Source organism: Equus przewalskii, unplaced genomic scaffold, assembly GCF_037783145.1.
Source record: "Equus przewalskii isolate Varuska unplaced genomic scaffold, EquPr2 ChrUn-10, whole genome shotgun sequence".
In the NCBI taxonomy this organism is placed as follows: domain Eukaryota; kingdom Metazoa; phylum Chordata; class Mammalia; order Perissodactyla; family Equidae; genus Equus; species Equus przewalskii.
In genome coordinates, this window is record NW_027228747.1 from 1851469 (window position 1) to 1869433 (window position 17965).

The 17965-nt window shown below is 46.3% G+C and overlaps 2 protein-coding genes across 6 annotated transcripts in view; one reads left to right on the plus strand and one right to left on the minus strand.

The window, feature by feature from the left end:
* Positions 1-495: 495 nt before the first annotated feature.
* LORICRIN (loricrin cornified envelope precursor protein) lies at positions 496-2948 on the minus strand. The gene is made up of 2 exons (XM_070607537.1): positions 2830-2948; positions 496-1597 (listed from the first exon to the last, which is right to left on the minus strand). Exon 2 carries the CDS (start codon positions 1572-1574, stop codon positions 735-737), a length of 840 nt encoding a protein of 279 aa, XP_070463638.1. The 5' UTR covers positions 1575-1597; positions 2830-2948; the 3' UTR covers positions 496-734.
* A 699-nt stretch (positions 2949-3647) lies between these two features.
* LOC103563996 (small proline-rich protein 2E) overlaps positions 3648-17965 on the plus strand; it is a 95026-nt gene continuing 80708 nt past the window's right edge. Inside the window, exons 1-2 of one of the 5 annotated variants that reach the window (XR_011536639.1) lie at positions 3648-3786; positions 14377-14514. The gene's annotated coding sequence lies outside the window, so the exon portion shown is untranslated. Of the gene's footprint in view, positions 3787-4895; positions 5027-14376; positions 14627-16749; positions 16853-17965 lie in introns of those variants that run through there. The other 4 variants (XR_011536636.1, XR_011536637.1, XM_070607541.1 and 1 more) reach the window with 4 other exon arrangements.

Consider the following 17965-nt stretch of genomic DNA (forward strand, 5'->3'; position numbering starts at 1 on the left):
TGTGGTACTGGTATTGAACATTTCATACACTTCTGCTGTATTTTCCTAAGTTGGGTGAAACTCCTTCAAGAGAGCAGGAAATAGCTCCTCTACTTCCTCTTGTCCCTATAGCTGCCTAGTAAAGGGTCTTACACACTGTAGAGGCTCATAAATATCGGATATAGGTATCCTTTCTCCTGAGAGTCTGGGTAGCACAAGCTGGTGCTCCTAATGTGCAGCCACCCTGCTTTCAGACCTTGCAGAGCAGGCTCTGGACTATGAAAGACAGCATCTTCCCAGGGTAGCCCTGTCTTAAGAAAGCATTGAGCTCAATGAGGAGACCCACGGTGGCTACTCAACCCCTAAGCCCGTGACTCCTATCTGCCGATCCAACCTCTCCCCAACAGAATAAATATATTCGTTGAATGAATGTACCTGTGGATGAGGAAATGGAGGAAAGGACAGGAATGGAATGAATGAACTTGGAAGCTACAAAGACTCCTGGAAACCCAAATATTCTCATGAATTGCAAATTTATTGACTGAGGAGGCACTGGGATTGGGAGGCAGTTGTACAGAAACCAAGGAGAAAAACTGCAGAACAAGATGCAGCCTGAGAGCTCAATGGCTTCTTCCAGGTGAGTTAAGACATAAAGAAAACGGAAACTTCAGGGCAATATCATGAGAGCGCTAAGCCCATCGGCGCCCACGGAGAACACCTCCATCTCCTTCGCCTCCTTGGCGTCCAAGGGGGCCTTATTTGCTTGGCCAGGTGGGTGCCTGCTTCTGCTGGGTCTGGTGGTAGACCGGGACGCCCTTGCCACTCCCGGAGCCACCCCCGGAGGAGCCGCTGGCCCCGGAGGAGCCCCCACCGCTGGAGAAGCAGCCGCCGCCGCCCCCGGAGGAGCCCCCACCGCTGGAGAAGCAGCCGCTGCCACCTCCGGAGGAGCCGCCGCCGCAGCCGGAGCCCCCGCCGCCCCCGCCGCTGGAAAAGCAGCCGCTGCCGCCCCCGGAGGAGCCGCTGCAGCCAGACGACCCTCCTCCGTAGCTCGGCTGGGGCGCGCAGGAGGTCTGGGTGGATTGCTGCGACGAGAAATAGCCGGGGCCGCCGCCAGAGGAGCCCCCGCCGCAGCTGGAGCCGCCGCCGCCGGAGTAACCGCCCCCGCAGCTGGAGCCGCCACCGGAGGAGCCGCCGCCGCAGCTGGAGTCGCCCCCGGAGGAACCGCCGCTAGAAATGCCTCCGTAGCTCTGGCACTGCACCTGCTGGCCCGAGCTGCCGCCGCCGCCGCCGCCGGAGTAGAAGCCACTGCTGCCCCCGGAGGAGCCGCCGCCGCAGCTGGAGTCGCCGCCGCTGGAGGAGCCGCCGCCGCAGCTGGAGGAGCCGCCGCCGGAGTACTTGATGTTCCCTCCGGAACTGCCGCCACTGCCGCCGCCGCAGCCGCCAGAGCCACCGCCTCCGCCGCCGCCGCCGCTATAGAAACCGCAGCCGCCAGAGCCGCCTCCGCTGCCGCCGCCGCCGCCACCGCCGCCACCGCCGGAGATCTTCCCGCAGCCCACTGGGGGCTGGGGAGTGGGTTGCTTTTTCTGGTGAGACATCTTGTCTAAGGAGGGAGGGAAGCCTGGAAAGAAAGCAGAGAGCATCACTGGACCAGCGGCAGGAGGATGCGGGGAGGAGGCAGTTGCACCAGGTAACACCCATCATCTGGAGCAGCACTGCCTGGGCCAGGCTTGAAGTTCTCTCTGCTCAGATCCGGGAGAGCTCTCCGCTGGGACTCCTAGGATTGTACTTTTAGAAAAGAGTTGCACTCCCTCGCCGAAAGTCTTTACCAAGCTTTACATCGCCAGCTTAGTGGTGCCCATTTCTCTCGCCTAGCTCTGCGTCTGGCCTCTGCTGTGTGATTTTGGGGGCAGATATCCCATCCTGCGGCCTGTTTCCTCACTTCTGTAAAATGCGAGGGTTCGTGCGCTTCATCTCTCAGATCTCCAACGCTGATTCTCTGAGCGCAAACAGAAAATTACACAAACCTCCACCTAGGGTGGGAGATTTGACTCATCCCTGACACAACAGAGGGAGGTTTGTCGGAATGTTGGAGGGTTGGGTTGCACCCCTTTCTCTGCAAAAGTCCTTAGTTCAGACTCTTGGTCTATCCCACTGAGCTCAGCCTGATCCCAGTCCAGTTATCAGAAAAGGCAGGCTCTCCCATGGTCCTGTCTGGACTCTAACGACCCTTTGGACCAGCATCTCTGGCCAGAAGACATCAGCCATCGCCCTTTCTATTTGCTAAAGTCCAAGCTTGGTTAAGGGGACTATAAATAGTAGGAACCCGTGTCTCAGCATCTCACAAGTCATTTTCCTCTCAGAACATCTCTCTGTAAAACAGGCATTGGGTTCCCTTGGATCCTAAAATTTCTCCCACCTGCAGCAATCTCTGAATCATTCTCCTTCTCCCCACTCTCTAGAGTAGGCTCAACCTCTCCTCCCCACAGGACCTCCTGAGGTCCTTTTAGCCCCTTCACAGGCTGCATGGGACAGTCTCTGCAGAGTGCCCCTCTGCCCAGCACTGGGGGCCTGCCACTCCAGGGGTGCTGGAGAGACAGGAGATAGTCTTCTCTTTGTGGAGTTTACATTCTAGCCAGAAGACCAGAAACACCATCTGCACAGCAGCAGCTCAGCCCTTGTCTCTTTCCTGCCTGAATTCCCTCTCAACATGAATGCAGTTGGGAAGCAGAGGTCCAGTAGCTCCTGAAGGGGTAAGGGCCTTGCCTGTCCATTGTCCCCTGGTCTGCCTAGTCTCTGCAGGCCTGGGCAAGATCACCTGGGAAGATGAGAGCCAGGAGAACCCACACTTACCCAAAGCACCAGGAAGGGTGAGTGAAGAGAGAAGATGCTGGCTATGTGAGGAGCACTGGAGCTCCCGAGGTTTTATACATTGAGCCCTGACTCATCTATTGATTCCGGCCAGCCTCTCACATTTGGCCTCAGTTACGTGACCCATGGCTGTTGCCCCACCTGCCTGTGATTGCAGGCACAGGGTGGCCCATTCATGAAGATTTTGGCATTCTTGAGATGGGCAGCCTCATGTGTGACTGGCCCCTTCTCTGATGCAACTGTGTGACAGTCTGGCCAGCAGGGACAGCCAGCCAGAGTGGATGGCAGACATTGTTTCCAAAGCCTCTGGCATGGGATGCGTGCCATAACCAGAGGGCTGGGCTTGAGGAATAGGTTCCATATTCTGAAGGTGGCCTAGAGGGTCATGCTGGACATCTCAGTCCTTGGCCCAAGGAGTAGGACCTTTCAAATCTCACTGTTTGGCTTCTGATCCCATTGCTTGGAAACCCTCGGAACTTTAGAGAGAGCCTGTCTCTCTTTTGGCAAAAGTTTCTCCCCCAAGATTTCATGTGTGCTTTGCTGGGGTATTTCTGTCTTGCCCTTGCATTTGAGAGAGTGCGAGAGCCCCCGGCACCCAGTTCTGGGCCGCATACCATGGATGCTGCTATAACTAATGGAACTCCGTAGCTCCTTTGATTTGTTCTTGGAGACAGCAAGTGTCTGAGAAAATTGTACATTGGTCCTGACTTTCCCTGCAGAGGAGCAACCTAAAGAGATTGACCATGTGGTCTTTCCTTTGGCTCTGGGGTCTGTGGTCTTCTGCATCAAGACTGACCCCAGCCTAAGAGGCAGCTGTGGAATGGAATAGACTTGAGGTTAGGTGACTGGTTTTGGGTGCTCCCTTTTCTACTTGCCAACAGTGTCACCTTGGGCAGAGTCACAGCACCTTACTCAGTGGCCGCATATAGAAGCCCCTCGGTAAGTGTTTATTGACTGTTGAATGAACAAACTTTCTGATGCTCAGTTACTTGTCTATCAAATAGCAATAGTAATGTTTCATAGGCCTGTAAAGAGAGAACTGTTATGTAAAGTGTAGAAAGTGATGCTGTCCTTTTTATTGTTTTCTCCCATAACAGCATATTCTTATCTCCAGTTTGGCCTGCCCTTGGACACCCAAGGCCAGAAGGGAGTCCATGAATGGCTTGAGGCAAGCTCTTATCTAGAAAATTAACTCAAAAATACCCTGTTGACCCTAGGCCTGTAGCATCACCTCTGTGTATGAAGAACAGCATGCTCCCTCCTTCTCTCATCACTGGAACTCAACTGTGGTTGTTTAAGACACTACGTTTGAACTTTGTTCCACCCAGCTGTGTGTTGAAATGACAATTCCAATATTAAATTGACTGTTAATTATGGTGAAGTTTTAATGATCCAGATGATCCCCATTAGACTGTGTCCTTCAGAAACTGGTGGCACTAGTTTTAGTTTAGATGGCATGAACCCAGGAGCTCCCCCCTCAGAGAATAGCCAGGAGGCAGGCTCCAGGATCTGTTGGAATAGGAGGGGTTCTCAGCTTGAAGCTGAGGCCCCATGGAGGTTTTGGAGGGAAGCAGGCTCCAACTAGGTGATTGCCACAGGTATAACAAAGAACAGTGTTATTTAGCTGGGCCGCACTGGGGAAGGGGAGAAGGTGTGCACCATGGTTCCAGCACTGCTCTGTGGGCCCAAGTTGGCTCATTACTGTTTTCTCTAGTTCTTAGGAAAACGTAAGTGAAAGGACATCAGCAGTGCATTCTTGAGAAGGAAAGTCTTTAATTCTGAAATCATGGCCTATGTTTTTTAAGGTGATGGTGACAGAGGTTGTAGTTGTTTCTTTCATGTTCTTACTTGTAAAAATGAAAATTTGGCAATCATATAATAGTTATCACTTTTCTTTGACGGACATCTTACTTCTCTGTGAAATTCCCAAGTTTGGGAAGCTCAAGTGCGGGTGACCCCAAAGAGCTAATAATCTTCAGATTGTCCATGTTGGTTTGGAGGGTCATGTTTTTGTAAGAAAAGTATGACATTTTCTTTCTTTCTATCAGGTTGAAGATTCTAATGCCTTATTCATTGATCCAGCCAACACTCGGGTACTGGCACAAGGTGAAGCATCAGGGAAGAGCCAGGAACCTTTCTGAAGCTGTGCACAGCTCTCCTTGGTAGATTTGGGGGAGGGGTACTCCATGCCTGCCTCTGCCACCTGCTAGAGCATTTAGTAAGGAAAACCTCCTAACTAGTACATCTACTTTATTAACATATGGAAGAGGCTGGTGCAACATAGTATTGACAGCAGTGCTAGATCTCGTGGCTCTAAGTGAACCTTGCTTGAGGTGCGAATATCTGAACTTCGTTCTTTATTTTATCCCTCTAGACAAGAAGTAGTGGGGTATCTGTACAAATAGCTATTGATGACCACATTTTATCATACCAATGAGGAAATGATGGGAGTTTGTAGAATTATTAAACTATTTGGAGTTGTGTAAGACTTGGTATATCAGATTTTTTAAGATTTATATCTTTTAGACACTTAACCCTGAATGTGTCCCTGCTAGTATGTCTGAATTCTGCAGCCTCACATATTACATCGTGGTTCCTGCCTATCCTGTACCCTTAGAGGGGATGGGCCATAAAGCAAATGTTTCATAGTGTCCAGGATGGTGCTAGGCATCATGAGGTGCTCAGTAAATCCTGGTGGAATTGGAGGGAGTTCTTGAGACTCATTGACTAACATTGACTAGCAACAGTGTGGACAGACACATTGGTTCATGGACCACTGTTGCATACATGTCTTGTTCATTTCTTACAATGGTACTGTGTGCTCAGTGATGTCTTATTCTCATTTCCCACATGAGGAAGCAACTTACAAAAACTAATGTAATTGCTTAAATTCCCGCAGCCTCTAAGTGGCACACCCAGGATTCAGACTCAGTTCTTTTGATTCTAAATCTTACATTTTTTCCAAGCACTACATACCTCTTCTTTTTGGATCAATATAGGCAGGATGAAGGGCGGCCCCTAGTCAGGCTCTGGTCCTAGCCTGTGGATGTTCCCAATTCCTCAGGGACAATTCTATGCACTGATAGAGGTAAATGAAGAACCCAAGGCCCAGAGGGGCTAAACCACTTCCCTAGGCCACACAGCAGGGCCAAGACTAGAATCTGGATCTCTGGCCTCAATACTCCTGCTACTGTAGATTCAGATTGTGGTTTTCTGCTTTCTCCTGATAAGAGTATCTCCAGGTGATGGCATTGAGACCAGAAAGTAGTTAAAATGATAGTAAAAGAGTTTTATAGCTGAGCAGACATGCTCAAGGAAGCTGCTAGGCCTGGGCATCTAGCCCTTGGTCCTGGAAGAAATGTGCTAATATCACAAGGCCCTTTCATAGAGGGGCTGCTGCTACGTAGATTGTGGGCTCGGGGCCTGCCTCCTGAGCTTGTATGCAAACTTTATGAGCAGGGAGGAGCAGTGAGCAGCATTTGTGGGCCCCAGTCCTGCTCTGAGATAGTCAATGTTGCATCAGGACTTTTGTGCATGGTGGTGGGTGGTGGTCCAAGAACGTAGGCTCCTTGACTAGCCCGACCACTGATATCCAAGGGTGGATAATCTATGTTGTTTTAACTGAAGCCCAATCAAATGGAATCTGGAAATCAATATGACCCAAAGAAAAACTACAAGCATTTTAAACATATGGCCTTTTAGGTTTTTTGGTCCAAAACTTTAACCCAAGCTTTTCAGGCCATGTGCTGCTTTAGATGATTGGCAATGTGCTTCTCCTTTATGGAGGACATTGAAAAGGAAGGCAAAGTAAGTGTTATTTCCATTTTGGTTTCAAATCCACTTTTGATAGTAAGTGCTACTTTCAGAAATTCCCTGGGGCTGGCTACACTAGGCTTTGGGTGTGACTTGTCTCTCACCCACCCAATAGTGATAAGATTTCCCACTGAAGACCAGAATCTGGATCCAGTCTCCTTCTTGACCAGTAAACTTTGTTCCTCAGACTTGCTGGTTATCCTTAATTGTTGCTCATTTTTCAGACTATACTCTGTATTTCAATAGCTGAAGCTGTTAAAATTATTGGATAACTTGGGACAAGCCTTCCCATTACTTAAAAAAGTGGAAATGATCACACTTTTGTTGGTGGGTTTCTAGTGACTTCTTCATTTGGCTCCAACCACGTCTTCAGAGAATCCCAAGGTGAGGGACTATGGAACCATTGTCCACATCTGGTATAGGTTCCTAGGGCCTTCCCTCCTGGGCTGGGAGCACCAGCCAGGCAAGATCGGATCCCCCTAAATCTCCATATCCCCATATAACTCAGGGCTGGGCCTCAGAGTGAAGATCTGATAACTATTTGTTGATTAGCCAAAGAGATGATGAGAATTAGTCTCATATCCCAAGGCAAACACAATCTGATTTAGTTTTCCGTGGAAAGTAGCTTAAATATATTGGCCACAGCAAACTGCTCTCCCCTGCCATTGTCCACCTTCATCCAAGGTGCCTGATTCCCCCATTGCCTCCTGCTGTTTGTTTTTCAGAATATCCTTTGGATCATGCCTCCCTGAGACCCTGACCACCTATGGTGTGCAGTGGTCAGCTTTCTGGTCAGGCCTGAAACAGCACCAGGGGAACTTCTAGTCTCTGGTCTGTTCTGAAAGGTAGAGATCAGAATCTTTCCTCTTCTGAGGTCTTTGGGTCTTGGGGGGGCTTATACTCTAAATCTGGTTCAAGCACAATGACCCGTGAGCTTGGGCAAGGCACTCTTCCCTAGACCTCAGTTCTTCTACCTATAGAGTCATTCTGACTTCCTCCTATCTTGATTTCCTTTTGGCCCCTCCTTCCCATGGCCCCTTTCTGGACAGAGAGGAGGGAGAGACGAGCAGGGTCAGAGGCATTGACAGGGAAGAAACCAGATGGAATGGCCTTTGGGAAAAAAGCATGGAAACTCTCATACCTCCCTGAGTGTCGTCCTTGGGCTCAAATCAGAGACGGTTGGGAAACTTTTCCCCCCCGACAGTGTTTCCTCACCTGAGCTGACTATGGAGGAGGAGGAGGAGCGGGGCACAGCAGGAGGGCCTGGGGAGGAAAGTCGGCCTGTGTTATGAGTAACTTTTGCAGAGTATCATTACCCAGGGTGGATATAATTGCACAGGATTAAGAAAGGCATGTGGGCAGGTTGCCTTGCCTTAGATCCTCCTGCAAATTAGCATATGTCACTTGGGGTGCCAGAGAAGGATTAATTTGGCTCCTGAATGCTTCTTGGCAGTGAATCCCCTGATGGTGGAACCGGCCCCCTTACCCTCTGGTAAGTCATTCTGCTGTAAAAATGCAAAGAAAAAAAAGTAGCCTCACTACAAATAGTTTGAAAAGCAAAGCAAAAAAGGCACCTGTAACTCCAGTATCCAAATACAACTGATGTTAAAGCTTTGATATTTGTGTATTGCTCTTTTTCCTTTTCATTTATACTTCCTGTTTATATAAACTCTTAGTTTTGGGCTCTGATTTTCCATGTGACATTGTTATCACACACATATCCCCAGGTCCTTCTGAGGCTTCTGTAACCGTTCGTTCTGATGGCTGTGCTCCATTGTCCACTCCTGCTGTTACTGCTTAGACTTCCCCACTGTCTTGTAACCACTGTACCCTCAAGAACTCAGCGCTGAATTTCGTTGGGTCTCGCTTGTCTTCCAGACGGACTGCTGGCAGGAACTGTATCTCCCCTTACCTGCAGTGTGGCCGCATAGTAGGTGAGGAGCAAGGTTTGTTGTGTGAGGACCCCCTGCCTCAACCCTTTGCTTCTTGTCTCCCCTGACTCTCCTTCTGCGGAATCTAGTGATGCACTTCCCCTAGACGCTAACTCCACAGAATCCTTGTTGTCCCCCGATGTCGTTTCCCTCCTGTCTCCTTAAATGTGGTCTTCTCTTCACAGGCTTCTGGGCCTGGATTCCTTTGGGAATGTGTGGCCTGAAGCAGCCCCGTTTAGTGTGTGAGAGAGTATGGGGAGAGGGCAGAGAATGAGTCCACAGTTCAGTGGGGCATTTGGTAAAGGAGTCACTTAGGATGCTTGAGTGCAATGCTAACTGAGTGCCCAAGGGACACGGGGAAGCAGAGAAAAGAAGCAACTGGAAAAACCGTCCTGGAAGAGGTGAGTTTTGAGTTAGGATTGGAAAACAGTAAAAATTGCGAATAAGTTTCTCCAGATCTGGGTTTTGGCTATCATATTACCTTCATGTGTAGGTATATATGTGTGCACACGTGATGTGTGTGTGTGTGTGTGTGTGTGTGAGTTGTGTCTCCTCTCCTCAGAAGCTCTGCCTTCCACAGACTTCAATAACCTCATGTCCGACTCTTTCTCACAGAACCTGTTCCCTCTCTCCTGGGAGGGGTTACAGTTGCTCCTCTTGGGCCCCAGGATTGCTCTCTCACCCTCACTCGGGTGAGACACCCCTTGGTGTCCACAGCAACTGCATCGTGTGTGGGACTGACCCATGTCATTCTCCATGACCTGTGTCTCTAGCCATGGCAGTGGATTTGTCTTGATTGCCATTCTTCTGCTGAAACTCTCAGTGTCCCCACATCAGGACGAAGCCCAGATTTCTCAGTCCAAAGGGCCTTTTGTGGTTCATCTTTGACTGTTTCCCTATAGAAGCATTTTGCTCCAGACAAACTCAACAAACTACCACCCCCAATGAGCCAGGCTGTATTTGTTGCTTTCATATTTTTACCTCTGCTTTTCCCTGCATCTGTGAATGCCTCCTTTCCTTAATTTGTCTAACTTCTCTTTTCCTTTCAATACTGTATCAGACATCACTCCTCCCAGGAAACCTTCCCCAACACCCTAGTCTGATGGGGAGAGCACTTTATCTTGCAGTGCAGCGATCCTGTCTTCCACCAGACCGAGGTCTCCTTGGAGAGGGAGCTGAGTCTTGTCCCTTGTCCTATATCTCAAGCATCCAGCACAATGCCTGGCGTAGCCCACGGTGAATGCTGGAAGAAAGGATGGATGAGTGAATGAACTGCTCCACATCTGCCCATTTCTGGGATTGTCAGTGGCCTGAGAGGGGAGGATATTAATTCTCTGTCCTATTTTCACCTCCCAACAAGATTGCTTGCTCCTGGAGGGCAGGGACGGCATTGCAGCTCTAGGTAAATCTGGAGCCCATGGACACACTAGGTACTAAGTCAGTGTTTGTTGAAGGAAAGGAAAAAAAGAAAGAATGGAGGAAAGAGTGGAGGGAGGGGGAGAGAAAAGGAAGGTAGGAAGGACAGAAGAATTGTTTCAGGGTTTGTAAAAATGATGGTTTAAGTCTAGTCAGAATAATGACTTTGCTTCCCCAACTCTGGGTTCTCTGATCTAATTCTGGTAACTCCAAGAAATTACGAAGCCTGTTTGGCCCCCAAAGGGGTAGATAATCGAGATTACATCATTTTAGAAGTTTTTAAGCAGATGTCAGGACAGGTTTCTGAATTATTGCCTATGATTTAATTATCAATATGATTGTGACAACTATATCTGATTAAATTATTCATGGTATTTAATTACTCTCCAGGATTAATTAGGACATTTTACTCCTCATAATCCCTGCTGGATCCTGTGTGGATTACAGAAGAGTTACATAAAGTGAGGCGTGCTTGCCACTGGTGAATCACAAACCTTCCTTATTTTAAAGCTATGCATGCTTTTTTCCCCCTTAGGAAAATATTGAAGTTTGTGCTAGCCTGTGTATTTGGAGCCTGAGTTCTTTCCTTACTAGTCTTGGAATTTGAGTCAAGTCATTTGACCATACCTTAAAACAGGGTATAAAAGAATTTCAATCTCATAATTCTTGGGTTAGTATATGAGAGAATCAAGTTCCAACCCTGGACCATGGAGTGAACATTTCTAATTAGAGGAAAAGACTAGGAAATGGAATCTGGGAATATAAACCACTCATCTGAGCATCTGAGAATGAAGAGAAAAAGCAAAGAGGTTCCCCCCACCCCCCGCAACCTTTTCTCTCCTTTTGAAGGAGAGAATGACTTGTTCATGTTTGAGGACTGTGGCTAGAGGTAGAAAACATTTACTATACACATGTAAATGTAGGACTGGATGATAATTTGCAATGGGAATGAATAAAATGCTATTACAATGTTACTTTTGACCTTCGAAAAACTTAATGGGTTTAATATTTTCATTCATTTGCCAATTTGAATAGATTGTCAAAATTAAATTTTATTTTAATCATCTCTTCATGCCATGAATAGAATACAAAGGCAATATTTTTATAAAATTTGATATATTTTCTGGAATTGTTTATCTATAGTTATGTTCTATTTTTAATGTGTTTTAGAACAAGCACTTCAGATTTAAGATTTTTATGGATATTATTGCTTAGGATGAGGTGAAAGAAAGTAATACTGTGGTAATACACCTTTTAGAATAAATTTGGCTAAGTAAAAATAGTGAACTGATCTAGGGAAATGTATTAAATAAATAATAATACAGGTGGTGCATGGATTAGGGCAGAACTATGAAGGAGGTATGTGAATTATTGAGTTTTCAGAAACCCTACATTACAACATAGGCCCTGCTGTTTCCCTTTGGAGGGTTCCGAACTTCCTCCTGGGAAATACAGATGGTGGCGTAGGGGTCCTGCCTGCATGCTCAGATAAGGGTAGGGGAGGGTTCAGAAGAGTCAGCACAGATCCATCTCTCTCCATGCTGAAGCAGATCACTGGACCTGAGGGCGCTGACCCAGAGCATCTGTGTTTGGAGGCAGGCCAGAGGCACGCTGTGAAGTAGGTAATGTGTCCTCTGAGCCCCTAGTCCTATGGTTAGCCCTCCAGCCTCTTGCATTCTGCCTCCAACTCATTATCGAAAATGATCCCTAGGTTGTGGTGAGCCTTTGGTGACTGAATTGGTCTCAGGAGACCTGAGTTGGAATCCTGGTTATCTCACTTGCCAGCTGTGGGACCACACAGATGTTACTTAACCTTTTTGAACCTGTGTCTTTATGTGTAAAATGGTTGGATTTGCGGAATTTCTGAGGATGTTGTGAGGATTAAACAAGATCTGAGATTTGAGAAAGCTGTTGGAAAATAGTAGGTGTTTGATTAAGTGTTCACGGAACTCAAGGAAAGATCGTACAGTTCATTTACATTAGAGTGTGGACATCTGATCGTAGTTCAAAGTCAGTCTTCATCCAGGAGGCACACAGTTGTAAGGGTTGGAATTATAGTCAAAAGGGTGTACCTCTTATGGCAAAATGTCAGGTGTTAATGAAGGGAGTGGAGACGTGATCAGGGGAAATCTTTCAGAGGCAGATTTCTCCAGTGGGTTTGCCTTCTCTGTGGTTGATGTTGGATTAGGGGTCTGGCTAGTCTTGTCCCTTTTGTCCAGTTTGTCCCCATGTTCTTCTCTGAGTTACTCATTGCCTGCTTAATACTGTTATTCCTGATGATGACAGATGCCACTTGCTGAGCACATACTTATGTGACAAGCACTGTGTTTAATGCTCTGGTGTTACTGCGTTTAAACCTCACCACACCCTGTGAGACTATGATCTACATATTATAGATGACAAAATTGAGGTCTGAGGAGCATGAAGAATTTGTGCAAGGTCACACACTCAAAAGAAACTGAGCCAGGATTACAGGCAGGTCTGTTTGATTCCAAAGCCCATGCTTTTTAAACTCTGCTATCCTGTGTGATTCAATTCTGTATCAATGTTGGCATCAGTGAATATTTTCTGAGAGCTGTCCTGTTGTCACACATTGCCCTAGACAGGGACAAAACACATACTCAAAAATCCCTTGCCCTGTGGAACACACATTCTAGCACAACAGGACAAGGACTGGGCTTGATGCAGTGCTGGGCAGCTCGTTCCCTGCTATCTGACCAGAGTTCCCTCATCTATATGATGAGTAGACTGGGATGGCTGATCTCCAAAGTTCCTTGATAAGACTATAAACTTCACGAGGGAAGGGCTAGATGCTTCTCATCTCTCGTAGTTCCTTGCACAAAAATGCTGGCAACCTCATTTGCCCCTTTGCTGATGGATGTTCTCCCATCAAGGGCACTGGCACTGGGTTGAGGGAGCATGTGGAGAATTCAACCAAAGAAACTTCAGGCCTGAAGATCACTTTGTTGGTGTGGTCCTACATCACTGGGGATCTTCCTGGCTGAGATCTCTGAGGAACCCAGAAAAGTAAGGACCTTTAGAAGCTGGAATTACAGCTGATTTATTAAGCTTCCATGATAGAATGAGGGACACTGTTGTGGCTCCCTTCAGCAAGGGATGACAGGCTTTGAGACCCCAAGTCAACTTTGCGTTGGGATGAATGGTAAGAAGGTTCTCAGCCAAGCTAGATCTACCCATTCCAAGAGGTTATGTGCCCCCTTTTGGAGCCCCTACAATCCTTCTCGACTTCTTCTTCTTGTTATTTTTAAAAAGTCACTTGCCACATTGTGTTTACCTTATGTGTTAGTGTTTGTCTCACTTGCTGGACTAAGAACTCCTTGAGGGTAGGACTAAAACTAACTGAACCTTGAACCTCCAGTAGTTAGCCCAGTGTCTGTCTTGTAGTGGTGCCCTATAAATGTGGTTAACCAAACTAAGGGGAAACATCATAATCAAGGTGACTGTACTCAGTAGGGAGCAGGTAACCAGACTTTTGAGAGAATAAGAGGAAGAAGAAGAGAAAAGAGTAATAATTTTAGGAGATGCTTGGCATTTGTGGACCTAGGAGGATATTATTTCTTTGGAAGATGAGCTTGCCCTGGTAAGTAGGTCATCCAGTCCTGCTTGGGAGCCTTAGTGGCACCACTACCATCACCATCATTATCGTCAACACTTAAGACTTGGCTGCAGACAGGACATATGGAAGCCCCACTTAACCCTGAGACCTGCTTAGTGTAGTGTCAGATCTGGGAAACCCAATAAAATCCAGAGGAAGGCACCAGGAAGAGTTGAGAACGGGGTGACATTAATTGCTACTCATTGTGCCTAATCCCCTAGTGAATCAAATGTGAGACAATGGAGGTGCTTTGGCCAAACTTTTGGCTGATGGGGATGGAATTGGCCTGGTTGAAGTCCAAAGTACTTGTTATCTTTGCTGGAATGAGTTTCGGAAATGCCACTGAGTTCCAGAGATGCCATGCTGTTATGGTTACTCTGTTTGAACAGGCTGTTGTAGGCACTGCAGTATTTTTTTTTTTTTTTAAATAAATTGTTTTCTGATTCCTGAACCTAATTGCTCACCTTGCTATCTGTGGCAGAACAGGCCAAGTGTCCCTCAGCAGGACTCAGTGTCTGTGGGAGTGTTGGGTCAGGTGTGGCTGATGGGGCCTTGCCACCACTGTTGGAATGTGGCCTCATACTCCTACTTCTTGACCTCTCTACATGGGCAATGGCAACTAGTAGGGCTGGACTCTGACAGGTCTGGCCAAGGCTTGCCTGGGGTGGGCTAAAAGAGACTAAGAGCTTACTTTTGTGGACTTACTTTACTCTCTACTTTCTTCCCATTTTTCCTTCTCTCAAATGCACATAGGAAATTGCCATCATGGACAAATCCAAAATGAAGTAGACGTGGAAGGCTGAGATTTGGAACAAACTGCTATGGCTGGGAAGTAGCAAGTAGAGTCCTATAGACCACCCAGCCTGGGAAGTATCATCCTATTTGCTGCTGTCATTCCAGGCCACGTATCCTTCCAAGTACCCTTCCACGTGACCTTCCCTCTGCTTGTCTTGCCAAATGGCAGTAGCAAAAATGGAGGAGGGGCTTTGGTCTCAGCAGCCAGGTAATCAGCCCTAGATCTAGAATTGCTTTTTGCTGTGTGCTTAGCTTGAATTCAACACCTCTGTTTTCATCATCTCCAACACTATTGCCACCATGGCTATATTGCTGTTACTTTCAGTACTCATCAAATGCCAAATACTGTGTTATCATCTGCTACAACAGCATCATCATTACCACTGTCCCCACTACTACCACTACAACCTCTGCTCAATCTCACCATTGCTATTACCACCTCCACCAGCTCCATCACCTTCACCACTACCACCAGCACCACCACAATTACAAGTACTACCACTACTACCTCCACTAATTCTCACCATCACTGCTACCACTGTCAATTCCACAACCACCACCTTTAACATCCTTATTGTCACCACCACTGCTACCAGCACCATCGTATCCTCTGCCTTTGGCACTACTACAACTGTCATCACCACCATCACCTCCACCATCTCTACCACTACCACTATCACCACCATCATAACCATAACTACTGTACTTAACTACTGTACTGCCTCTTCTACTCATTCTCACCATCACTAATACCACCACCACTGCCACCACCACCACTATCATTATCACCACTACTGTTACCATGATTCATTCTCACTATTACCACCAGTGCCATCACCACCATCATCACTATTGCTACTCATTCTCACCACCACAACTAGTGTGGAGAGAAGACTTAGGAGTTGATGAATAGCCATCTTCAAATGACTAAAAGGCTGTAGAAGAATAATTGAAGTTACTTAGCATGGATAAAGAAGTTAGAGTTAGAAAAATGGACAGAAATTTTAAGGGATTATAATTATATTTGGGTAAATGTAAGCAATGCTTTTCATGGACCTACAAGAGACAAGAGGGGTAAGAAGTTTGACTATAAAAGATGATGAGTAATTTGGAAGATGTTGAGTTTATTTGTCTAAGGTGACAACCAGATAGGGTGCTCCAGTAGATGGTTTTCCAGTCCAGTCACTCGCTGACGCTTGGATCTACTCTCCAGAATCCCTGAAGAGTGACAATCTAAGCTACATATTTCTTTTAGTATTGGAAAACACATCTAATCCTGAAGTAGTTGGTTCCTTCTGGTTATTTTCATTTTATAAGTTTCAAATCATTCTGCAATACAGAAATACATTCTCTTTTAAAAATTTAAAACATTTTAGGTCAGGGTGAAGTTCTTCCTGGTCACCCAATCCATCTTCCTAAATCCCTGTTGCCTTCACACGGGCAACTAGTGTTATAATTTGGTGTGATTTTTTTTTGTAGATCATTTTCTTGCCTTTATGTACATATTTAGAAACAATATAGTTTTGTATTGCGTGTATATTTTACACAAATAGCATACTTTGTGTCTTTTTGCCCTTTGCTTTTTTTTTTTCAGTCAACAATAAATTAGCAGAATGATTAAGAGAATGGTCTCTGGAGCCAGACCGTCTGTATTCAAATCACAGCTTTGTCACTTGTTAGTTGCATGATCTAAATTATTAAACCTCCCTCAGTTTCCTTCCTTGAGAATTGTAATTATAGTATCCCTATTCTATAAGGTTCTTGTGAGAATCAAATGAGTTAATTTGTGTAAGCACTTGGAACAATGCCTCGCAAGCCTGCTGACAGGTGTAAAGTCACATTCGTGCTTGCAACTATTCCTTAGTAATTTATAGGTTGGATCTGCTACAGTCTATGTAGCCATTTCTAAATGTCTTATGGACATATAGATTTCTCTGATTTTCACTATTCCAAACAAGTCTTCCACGTAGCATTTTATATATGCCTCCTTATGTTTGATGTCATGATATCATAATATCATAGTCCTTATGTTTATGTTATGATAGTTTCTCCAAGGTAGAGAAGAAGTAGAATTGCTGCATTTATCACTTTAAAGGCTTTATTAGAAAAACATGATGATAATGACTAGCTATCTGCCTTCTTTCCTCCCACCTGCTGGCTTTGGTTCTACTCCCTTGGGCAGCCTGGGCCACATAGCAGCTCTGAGGTATTAGACCCCAATGATTAGGACCAATAACCTCAGGTTCAGATTAACTTTGGGGATGGGGCCAGATTCTGGGGAGGCTTACTAAGCATTTGTATATAATAACTCATTTAATCACTATGTTGTAGGTACCATGACGAGTCCCATTTTACTCCTGAAGAAATGGAGGCAAAAAGAAGTAACATACTTACTCAGGGTCGCACAACTCTAAGTGGCAGATCCTTTATAAAGGTATGGATGTTAAGTCAGTCAGTCCCTGTAAACTTCTCAGTATTCTGCTCAACACATAGAAAACATTCAATAAACGTTAGCATTATTCTAGTGGTGACAGGTGATTATTAGGCCCATGGAATTACTGTTGTCCCTATTACCCTCACTACCCTCAGATTGTGAGGGAGCTCATCTCTGGGGTCACTTCATTTATCTTAACAAAACGATAATGAAACTGTGGTTTCAAGCCTCAGTTGACCCATCTACCTTTTCTCTTCTATAGCCACAGACCACATTCTTAATCTTTGAGGGGACCTGCTGAGAAAGTTGCCATAATTAGCATCCCTGTGTTTGCCCACAGATAAGATAAATGTAAATATAGTTGAATGCAAATGTGGATGCATATCATTTCTCACTTGTGCTGGAGCAGGAACTGGTGAATGAGGAGTTGAGTTATGTTGGATGCCCAGGAAAGAGATTAATGTGGGAACCCTGTACCTGGGACTTGAGGAGAACAGATCAGCTGGTTTGAGATGTTGGGGTGTTGGAGGCAGACTGGAAAAGGAATTTCCTTCTGACTCAGAAAATGTGCTGGAGTAAAAAGAAAATGGCATTCACTCACTCACTGAACATTCACTCTGCGATAGAAGCTGGAGATATAAAGTTGAAGAAGACGCAACCGCTCTAGGAGGTGATGTTGTGGTCCGGAGGACAGACGTGGACAAATGATTGCACTGTGGGGTGATGCACAGGGACACACTCTAGAGGTGCATACGGTGTGGTGGAGCTTTCCTGGAGTTAGAATCCTTCAGAACAAGTCAGAGGGACAAAAAGGACGGGGGAAGAATTTGAGGTGGAGGGAAAAGCATGTGCAAAGGTGTGGGTGTAACACAGCAGGGCACGGGCAGCCATTGCAGGGGTTTAGAAGGATGGCGTGCATGGTTTATGTGAGGAGTGGAGGGGTGCGGTGTCACGGGGTCGCATCATGGAGGGGGCTGAAAGCCCTGTTAAGGAGTTTCGACTTTTACCTTAAGGGATATTGAGAGCCACCACAGGTTTTTTTTAGAAAGGAAAGAGGCATGATTATATCTTAGCTTTACAAGCCAAGTTTTTTCTTCAAATATTGGCCAAGGA